The 10,599-nt window shown below is 58.4% G+C and overlaps 2 protein-coding genes across 2 annotated transcripts in view; both read right to left on the bottom strand.

Moving 5' to 3' along the window:
* The window catches only part of LOC133211418 (aladin-like), a 10,417-nt gene extending 8,819 nt beyond the window's left edge, over positions 1–1,598 (bottom strand). The window contains exon 1 of the mRNA XM_061351782.1: positions 1,482–1,598. Coding sequence (XP_061207766.1) covers positions 1,482–1,598 — 117 coding nt within the window. The remainder of the gene's footprint in view (positions 1–1,481) is intronic.
* Positions 1,599–6,948: 5,350 nt separating this feature from the next.
* LOC133211417 (transcription factor Sp7-like) lies at positions 6,949–8,034 on the bottom strand. Its single transcript, XM_061351780.1, has one exon. The coding sequence runs from the start codon at positions 7,936–7,938 to the stop codon at positions 6,949–6,951; it is 990 nt and encodes a 329-aa protein (XP_061207764.1). The 5' UTR covers positions 7,939–8,034.
* Between the last annotated feature and the right edge of the window lie 2,565 nt (positions 8,035–10,599).

The raw sequence follows: 10,599 nt of genomic DNA, 5'->3' as shown, positions 1-10,599 counted from the left end.
GCTGAATGGGTCAGGGCCTCAATGGGACCGGGGCTGAACGGGGCCGGGGCTGAACGGGCCGGAGCTGAATGGGACTGGGTCTCAATGGGGCCGGGAATGAATGGGGCCGGGGCTCAATGGGACTGGGGCTGCATGGGACGAGGGTGAATAGGGCCAGGGCTGAATGGGGCCGGGGCTCAATGGGACCGGGACTGAATGGGGCCGGAGTTGAATCGGACCGGGGCTGAACGGGCCGGAGCTGAATGGGACCAGGGCTGGAATGGGACTGGGGCTGAATGGGGCCGGGGATGAATGGGCCGGGGTTCAATGGGGCAGGGGCTCAATGGGACCGTGCATGAGATGGGCCCGGGGCTCAATGGGGCAGGGGCTCAATGAGACCGGGGCTGAACGGGGCCGGGGTTGAACGGGCCGGAGCTGAATGGGACTGGGTCTCAATGGGGCCGGGAATGAATGGGGCCAGGGCTGCATGGGACGAGGGTGAATAGCGCCAGGGCTGAATGGGGCCGAGGCTCAATGGGACCGGGGCTGAATGGGGCTGGGGTTGAATCAGACCGGGGCTGAACGGGCCGGAGCTGAATGGGGCCAGGGCTCGAATGGGACTGGGGCTGAATGGGCCGGGGATGAATGGGGCAGGGGTTCAATGGGGCAGGGGCTCAATGGGACCGTGCATGAGATGGGCCCGGGGCTGAATGGGGCAGGGGCTCAATGGGACCGGGGCTGAACGGGGCCGGGGCTGGAATGGGACTGGGGCTCAATGGGACTGGGGCTGCATGGGACGAGGGTGAATAGGGCCGGGGCTGAACAGGGCCGGGGTTGAATCGGACCGGGGCTGAACGGGCCGGAGCTGAATGGGGCCAGGGCTGGAATGGGACTGGGGCTGAACGGGGCCGGGGCTCAATGGGACCGTGCATGAGATGGGCCCGGGGCTGAATGGGGCAGGGGCTGAACGGGACCGGGCTGGGGTTGAACGGGGCTGAACGGGGCCGGGGTTGAACGGGCCGGAGCTGAATGGGACCGGGGCTGGAATGGGACTGGGGCTCAATGGGGCCGGGGATGAATGGGGCCGGGGCTCAATGGGCCTGGGGCTGCATGGGACGAGGGTGAATAGGGCCAGGGCTGAATGGGGCCGGGGTTGAATCGGACCGGGGCTCAATGCGGCCGGGGCTGAACGGGACCGGGCCTGAATGGGCCCGGGGCTGAACGGGGACAGGGCTGAGATGGGACCGAGGGTGAATGGGACAGGGGCTGCATGGGCCGGGGCTCAACGGGGCCGGGGCTCAACGGGACCGGGGCTCAACGGGGCCGGGGCTCAACGGGACCGGGGCTCAACGGGACCGGGGCTCAACGGGACCGGGGCTCAACGGGACCGGGGCTCAACGGGGCCGGGGCTCAATGGGGCCGGGGTTCAATGGGGCCGGGGCTCAACGGGGCCGGGGCTCAATGGGGCCGGGCCTGCATGGGCCGCTCCGCTCCGGTCTCACCTGGCTCTGCAGGGGCAGCGCCGGCCGCTCCCGCGCGCTCACCAGGACGTTGTTGCTCTCGTAGGCGGTGACGTCCCCCGGGGGCGGCGGCGGCGGGAACAGCGCCAGGGAGCACATCCCTGCCCCGGAGCCAACTGCGGGCCCCGCACGGACCGGACCGGACCGGCCCGAGCCGAACCGAGCCGAGCCCCCGGTACCCGTATCGATATCGGTACCGTCTCCCGCCAGCGGCTACTGCGCATGCGCGACCCCGCCCCCGCGCGCCCCCTGGTGGCCGCTGTGCCGGGCCCCAAGTGGGGATTTAAAGGGGCCGCGGCTGCAGAGCGGGGGGGGCTCCAACACGGACAGCGAACACATACATACATGGATATACATATACATACATACATACATACATACATATACATACATGGATATACATATATACACATACATACATAGGTATACATACATACATACATGGATATACATATACATACATACATAGATATACATACATACATGGATATACATATACATACATACATACATACATGGATATACATATATACACATACATACATAGGTATACATACATAGGTATACATACATACATGGATATACATATACATACATAGATATACATACATACATACATGGATATACATATACATACATACATAGATATACATACATACATACGTGGATATACATATACATACATACATACATAGATATACATACATACATACATGGATATACATACATACATGGATATACATATATACACATACATACATAGATATACATACATACATACATGGATATACATATATACACATACATACATAGATATACATACATACATACATGGATATACATATACATACATAGATATACATACATACATGGATATACATATACATACATACATACATACATATACATACATACATGGATATACATATACATACATACATAGATATACATACATACATACATGGATATACATATACATACATACATAGATATACCTACATACATACATGGATATACATATACATACATACATAGATATACATACATACATGGATATACATATACATACATACATAGATATACATACATACATGGATATACATATACATACATACATAGATATACATACATACATGGATATACATATACATACATACATACATAGATATACATACATACATACATGGATATACATATACATACATACATAGATATACATACATACATACATGGATATACATATATGCACATACATACATAGGTATATATACATACACATACGTACACACACATATATACATACATACATAGGTATACATACATACATAGATATACATACATACATAGGTATATATACATACACATACATACACACAGATATACATACATACATATACATACATAGATATACATACATACACATACATACACATACATACATAGATATACATATATACATATATACATACATACACATGCATACATATACATATATACATACATACATAAATATACATACATACACATGCATACATAGATATACATATATACATACATACACATACATGCATATAAATACATACACATACATAAACATACATACATAGATATACATATATATACACATACATGCATATACATACATATACATACGTATACATACATGCATATATATACATACATACACATACATACACATACATGCATATACATACACATACATACATACACACATACGTGCATGCATACACTTATATACATACACATACACATACATACATATACATACATGCATATACATACATACACACACACATATACATACATGCATATACATACGTACATATACATACATACACATACATACACACATACATACATACACTTATATACAAATACATAGATACACACACATGCGCACATACATACACACGTATGTACATACACACACATACGTACACATAAACACATATACACATGCATATGTAGACATACATACATACACATGCACACACATGTGCATACATTCCCCAACACACACCAACACACCGTGGGGGTCTGGGACCCCGTGTACCCACATCCCATGGGTGCCTGGCTCCACTGGGTGCCCATGCCCCCCCACCCCATACCCAGATCCCACGGGTGCCCAGGTCCCATAGATCTCCATACCCACGGGTGCCGGGGTCCCATACATCTCCATGCCCCCCCATAACCACGGGTGCCCAGGTCCCATAGATCTCCATGCTCCCCCCATACCCACGGGTGCCCAGGTCCCATACATCTCCATGCCCCCCCATACCCACGGGTGCCGGGGTCCCATAGATCTCCGTGCCCCCCAATACCCACGGGTGCCCAGGTCCCATAGATCTCCATGCCCCCCCATACCCACTGGTGCCCAGGTCCCACAGATCTCCATGCCCCCCCATACCCACGGGTGCCCAGGTCCCATAGATCTCCATGCCCCCCCATACCCACGGGTGTCCAGGTCCCATAGATCTCCATTCCCCCCCATACCCACAGGTGCCCAGGTCCCATAGATCTCCCATACCCACGGGTGCCGGGGTCCCATAGATCTCCATTCCCCCCCATACCCACAGGTGCCCAGGTCCCATAGATCTCCATGCCTCCCCCATACCCACTGGTGCCCAGGTCCCATAGATCTCCATTCCCCCCCATACCCACGGGTCCCGTGTGCCCGCTCCCATCACCCCGCTGTGCCTGCCCCCCCCATCCCCATCTCCCATGGGTACCATCTCCCCATAGGGCGCTCAGGGGATGCTCCCCTTCCCTCGCCCCCCCCGTGCCTCATTCCCCGCTCCGTTCCCTTTATCCCGTGTTTTCCTTCCCGGCCGCAGGAGCTATTTCCATGGCTCCAGGATATTAAACCCAAGGCAGCGGTTTGGGGGGGGGGCCCCCGCATTCCTCACCCGTTACGGAGCGAACCGAGGCGGGGGGGGACCCACAGGAGACATCGATTTACCCGGCGCCGCCACCGGAGCCACCGCAGCGGCTGCCGTTGTCCCTGCGGCTGCGGCCCCACGGAGCCCCCCAAGCCGGCGCTATGGGGCAGCGCTGGGGACGGGACGGGACGGGACGGGACGGGGGGAGCCGTGGTTTGGGAGGCTCCGGGCGGTCGAGCCCTCGGTGGCCGCGGGGCTGGGGTTTGGCTCCGGGAGCTTGGCGTTGGCATCGGCCCACCCAGGGCGAGCTGGGGTTTGGGGTGAAAACACCACAAAAAAGGCAAATCCGTGGTTTGGGGAGGGAGGGGGGGGGCAGGTCCCATCCCATGGCTCCGTCAAGCGGGCTCCGGGTGCCCCATGGATGGGGGGGGCCGGGCAGAGCCACCGTGAGGCAGCCCCGGGGCAGCACATGGGGGGGTGCAGGCACTGTGCATACGTGTGCACACATGTGCTCCTATGAACATACATGTTCCTATGAACATACGTGTTCTTGTGCACATACGTGTTCCTGTGCACATACGTGTTCCTGTGCACATATATGTTTCTATGCGCATACATGTTCTTGTGCACATACGTGTTCCCGTGCACATACGTGTTCCCGTGCACATACGTGTTCCCGTGCACATATGTGTCCCTGTGCACATACGTGTTCCTGTGCACATACGTGTTCCTGTGCACATACGTGTTCCTGTGCACTTATGTGTTTCTATGCACATACGTGTCCCTGTGCACATACGTGTTCCTGCACACATACGTGTTCCTGCGCACATACGTGTTCCTGTGCACATACGTGTTCCTGCCCACATACGTGTTCCTGTGCACATACATGATCCTGTGCACATATGTGTGCCTCTGAGCACACATATGTTCCTGTGAACATATGTGTTACTATGAACATACATGTTCCTATGCACGTGTGTTCCTGTGCGTATACATGTTCCTGTGCACAGGCATGTTCACAGGTCCCATAGATCTCCATGCCCCCCCCCATACCCACGGGTGCCCAGGTCCCATAGATCTCCGTGCCCTCCCATGTTCCTATGTACATGTTCCTATGTACATACGTGTTCCTATGTACATACGTGTTCCTGTGTGCATAGATGTGTTCCTGTGTGCATAGACATGTTCCTGTGCACATACGTGTTACTGTGCATGGACATGTTCCTATGTACATATGTGTTCCTATGTGCATAGATGTGTTTCTGTGTGCATAGACATGTTCCTGTGCACATACATGTTACTGTGCATGGACATATTCCTATGCACATACGTGTTCCTATGCACATACATGTTCCTATGCACATACATGTTCCTATGCACATACATGTTCCTGTGCTCCCTGTGTTGTGTTCCCCTGTGTGGCTGTGACCGGCCAGGGTGGGTGTGCGGGGCTGGGGCACACGCGTGTGCTGCCGTGATGGGGGGACCCCAGAACTGTCCCACTGGGGGCAGAGGGCAGAGGGAGGGGGGACCAGGGGATGGGGGCTATGGGGTCATGGGGACATAGGGACATGGGGGGCAGGGGGATGTGGGGACAGGGGGACACCGGGATATGGGGGGACAGGGATGGGGGGGACAGGGATATGGGGACACCGGGATGTGGGGGGACAGGGGGATGTGGGGACATGGGGACACCAGCGGGATATGGGGACACCAGGATGTGGGGGGACAGGGGGATGTGGGGGGACAGGGATGTGGGGGGACAGGGGGACGTGGGGACATGGGGACACCGGGATATGGGGACATAGGGACACGGGGGGCAGAGGGATGTGGGGACATGGGGACACCGAGATATGGGGACACCGGGATGTGGGGGGGCAGGGGGACGTGGGGACATGGGGACACTGGGATATGGGGACACCGAGATATGGGGACACAGGGATGTGGGGGGACAGGGGGATGTGGGGACACGGGGGACAGGGGGATGTGGGGACAGGGGGACACCAGGATATGGGGACACCGGGATGTGAAGTTTTGGGGTCCTGGGCATGGGGAGAGACAGGGAAAAAGCCATGGGGCCACGAGGGGGGGGCTGTGGGGACCCAGAGATAAGGGCACAGCCCCAGAACTGTCCCCAGCCCCACTCCTGCCCCATCACCCGCACTGGGGGGGGGCACGCATTGAACCCGAGGGGGGTCCCGTGTGTGCCCCCCCCCGTGCCTCAGTTTCCCTCGGAGCCGCTCTGACGCCTCAGCGATCCCTTTATTGCTTGGGGGGGGGGCACAGCTTAAAAAGAGGGGGGGGCACACATTACATTACATTACATTACATTACATTACATTAGCGCCTATTGACCCGGGCCAACCCTGTCCCTGAGCTCTGTGCGGGGGGAGAGGTTTGGGGGGGGTGTCAAAGTGAGCCCCCCCCATAATTTAATACATAAATTATAGTCGCTAAGGATGAGATGCGGGGGGGGGTGGGGCGCAGCGCCCCATAATAAATACCCCGAGGTGAGGATGGGGATGGGGATGGGGATGGGGATGGGGGGCTCAAATCTCCAGCAAGTTCCCAGCCTCGGGGCTACCGGTATCTTTACCGGGGGAAGGCGGGGGTGGTTGAGGGGAAGGCACCGGGGGTTGCTCGGGGCCCGGTTTGGACGCTGCGGGCTCGGCGTGGGTCTTCTGGTGCTTGCTGAGGTGGTCGGAGCGGGTGAAGCGCTTGCTGCAGAGCAGGCAGGTGAACTTCTTCTCCCTGGTGTGGGTCCGGACGTGCCGCTCCAGCTCGTCCGAGCGGGTGAAGCGTTTGCCGCAGAAGAGCCAATTGCAAACGAACGGGCGCTCCCCCGTGTGCCAACGGAGATGGGCTTTGAGGTGCGAGGCTTTGCCGTAGACCTTCCCGCACCCCGGGATGTGGCAGCTGTGAACCGGCTTCCGACGGGACCCCCCCGGCCCCCCCAAGCGCTCCAGCTCCTGGCAGTTGGGGCAATCGCAAGCAGGGCGCCCCGGTAAGGAGCCGCCCCCTCGGGGACCCTTCTGGGGGTCCCCAGTGGTGGGTTTTGGGGTCGGGGGAGCGGCTGGGGGGCCGTTGTAAGGGGGGGGGTTCAGAGCGCCGAAGTCGGAGCTGTAAGCGGGGAGCGGGGGGCTCAGGGCCGGTTGTGCTTGCAGAGACCCCTGCAGCCCCTCGGCGCCCGCCGGGCCCCCCAGCCAGCCCCCGTTGGGGTGCACGTCCCACCAAGAGGGGGCCGCGGGGCCCGAGCCCCCCGGCAGGCCCCCGCCGATGCCGCCCTTGTACCAGGAGCCGTAGGGATGCGGCATCTCCAGAGAGGGGTACACGGGGGGCAGGCACTCGCCCGAGGGGTGCCCTTTGGTCGCCACCACCACGGGGGCCCCCAGCACCTCCTGCGCCCCCGAGGGCCCCGGGAAGGGGTGGCCGAAGGGGCCGTAGTCGGGGCCGTAGGGCCCGGGGGATGCCTGGGGGCTGGCGGAGGGCGAGAGCAGCCCCGGAGCGCTGGGGAAGGCGGCGGTGAAGGAGTCGCCCATGGCGGCGGTGGGGCCGGAGCAGCCCGAGGAGCTGTGGGGCTGCGGGGCAGCGTCAGTGGGGGCACCCGGTCATGGCCCCCGGCGGCCTGCGGGGAGAGGGAGAGGGGGGTTAGGGGTGGGGGGCGGCCGGAGCCGTGGGGCACCCATCGGGGTAATGGGGCGTCCGTCAGGGCAATGGGGCATCCATCAGGGTAATGGGGCACCTTCATTGCAATGGGGCACCCATCAGGGCAATGGGGCACCCATCAGAGCAATGGGGCATCCATCAGGGCAATGGGGCATCCATCAGGGCAATGGGGCACCTTCATTGCAATGGGGCATCCATCAGGGCAATGGGGCATCCATCGGGGCAATGGGGCATCCATAAGGGTAATGGGGCGTCCATCAGGGCAATGGGGCATCCATCAGGGCAATGGGGCACCCATCAGGGTAATGGGGCGTCCGTCAGGGCAATGGGGCACCCATAAGGGTAATGGGGCACCCATCAGGGTAATGGGGCACCCATCAGTGCAATGGGGCATCCATCGGGGCAATGGGGCACCCATCAGAGCAGTGGGGCATCCATCAGGGCAATGGGGCACCTTCATTGCAATGGGGCATCCATCAGGGCAATGGGGCACCCATCAGGGTAATGGGGCACCCATCAGGGCAATGGGGCATCCATCAGAGCAATGGGGCACCTTCATTGCAATGAGGCATCCATCAGGGCAATGGGGCACCCATCAGGGCAATGGGGCACCTTCATTGCAATGGGGCATCCATCAGGGCAATGGGGCATCCATCAGGGCAATGGAGCATCCATCGGGGCAATGGGGCACCTTCATTGCAATGGGGCATCCCTCAGAGCAATGGGGCATCCATCGGGGCAATGGGGCACCCATCAAGGTAATGGGGAATCCGTTAGAGCAATGGGGCATCCATCAGGGCAATGGGGCACCCATCAGGGTAATGGGGAATCCGTTAGAGCAATGGGGCATCCATCAGGGCAATGGGGCACCCATCAGGGCAATGGGACATGCATCAGAGCAATGGGGCACCTATCAGGGCAGTGGGGCACGTTCATTGCAATGGGGCATCCATCAGGGCAATGGGGCACCTTCATTGCAATGGGGCATCCATCAGGGCAATGGGGCACAATCATTGCAATGGGACACCCATCACAGCAATAGGACACCTTCATTGCAGTGGGGCACCCATCAGGGCAATGGTGCACCCATCAGTGCAACGGGGCACTCACCAGCGCCATGGGGCACCCATCAGTGCAATGGGGCACCCATCTGGGCAATGGGGTGCAAAGGCAATGGGGTAGCCAGTGAAATGGGGTAATAATTGTGATGGGGTAACTGGTTCAATGGGGCACCCAGTATTGGGGTACAAATTCCCACGCGGCACCCAGAGCAATGGGCTCCCAACCCTATGGAGCACCCAATATTGGGGTACCAAGTCCCACGGGGCACCCAGAGCAACGGGCACCCAGGCCTATAGAGCACCCAGTGTTGGGGTACCAATCCCCACGAGCAATGGGCACCCAATACTGGGGCACCCACCCCCACCTACACCCAGCCCCACGGTGACCCCCACCCCACCTCCCACCGCTCCTCCATGCCTCAGTTTCCCCTCCAGCCCTGAGCAAACCCCATCCCCCCCCCTCGCTGTGGCTTCTCCAGGGGCTCATAGCAGGGTTGTGCCATAGCAGAGGGGGGACCCCCCCTATCCCCAACCCCGGCTCCCGCTGCTTTTATGGCCCTTTAATCGAATTAGGCTGCGGCCTCCCCCTCCCCGGGCCACTTCCTTTGCTTTAATGCCCTTCATGGCTTTCAGCTGCCGCCGCGGGGACCCCCCCATCATCCCCATTCCCCTTCATTTCCCGTTGCCCTTCCCTTTCTCCCTCCCCCGCTCCCGTTTTTTGGCTTTTCCAGGGTTTTTTTTGTTGTTGTTTTTTTTTTTCTCGGTGTTTCCTGGGGGGTCCCCCCCCCCCCCCCGTTCCCGTTTTTGCTGCGGTTTCTGCTCCTATTTTAGCGCCGGGCCGCAGCGCGCTCCCGGCTCTCCAAGGATAACAAGGGCCGGGGCTGCGGGCCGGGAGCGCGGCGCTGCCGCCAGGGCTCCCTAATTAAAACCAGGGCGAGCGGAGAGCGCTTAAAATAGCGTCAAAGGGGCATAAATCAGCGCCGGTTGTGCCCGGGAATGCCGGGAGCTGCGGCCCCAGCGCCGGGGCCAAAGGGGGCTCCACCGGTGGGAGCCGGTGGCCTCTGAGGTGGCGAGGAGCAGGATCCCTGCTTGTGTGATCCAGGAATGGGGTGGGGTGGGGTGGGGATGGGGATGGGGATGGGGATGGGGATGGGGGACAGGGATGGGGATGGGGATGGGGATGGGGATGGGGATGGGGATGGGGATGGGATGGGGATGGGGATGGGGAGGGCATGGGGATGAGGATGGGGACAGGGGTGGGGATGGGGTGGGGATGAGGATGGGGACAGGGATGGGATGGGGATGGGGATGGGGAGGGGATGGGGATGGGGATGGGATGGGGATGGGATGGGGATGGGGATGGGGATGGGATGGGGATGGGGATGGGGATGGGGATGGGGATGGGGATGGGGATGGGATGGGGATGGGGAGGTGGGGATGGGGATGGGATGGGGATGGGGATGGGATGGGGAT

Source organism: Neopsephotus bourkii, unplaced genomic scaffold (genome assembly GCF_033783945.1).
Source record: "Neopsephotus bourkii isolate Nb327-2 ecotype Australia unplaced genomic scaffold, CSIRO-AGI_Nbou_v1 NB_606, whole genome shotgun sequence".
Classification (NCBI taxonomy): Eukaryota; Metazoa; Chordata; class Aves; order Psittaciformes; family Psittacidae; genus Neopsephotus; species Neopsephotus bourkii.
This window is presented reverse-complemented; position numbering and strand designations above follow the sequence as displayed.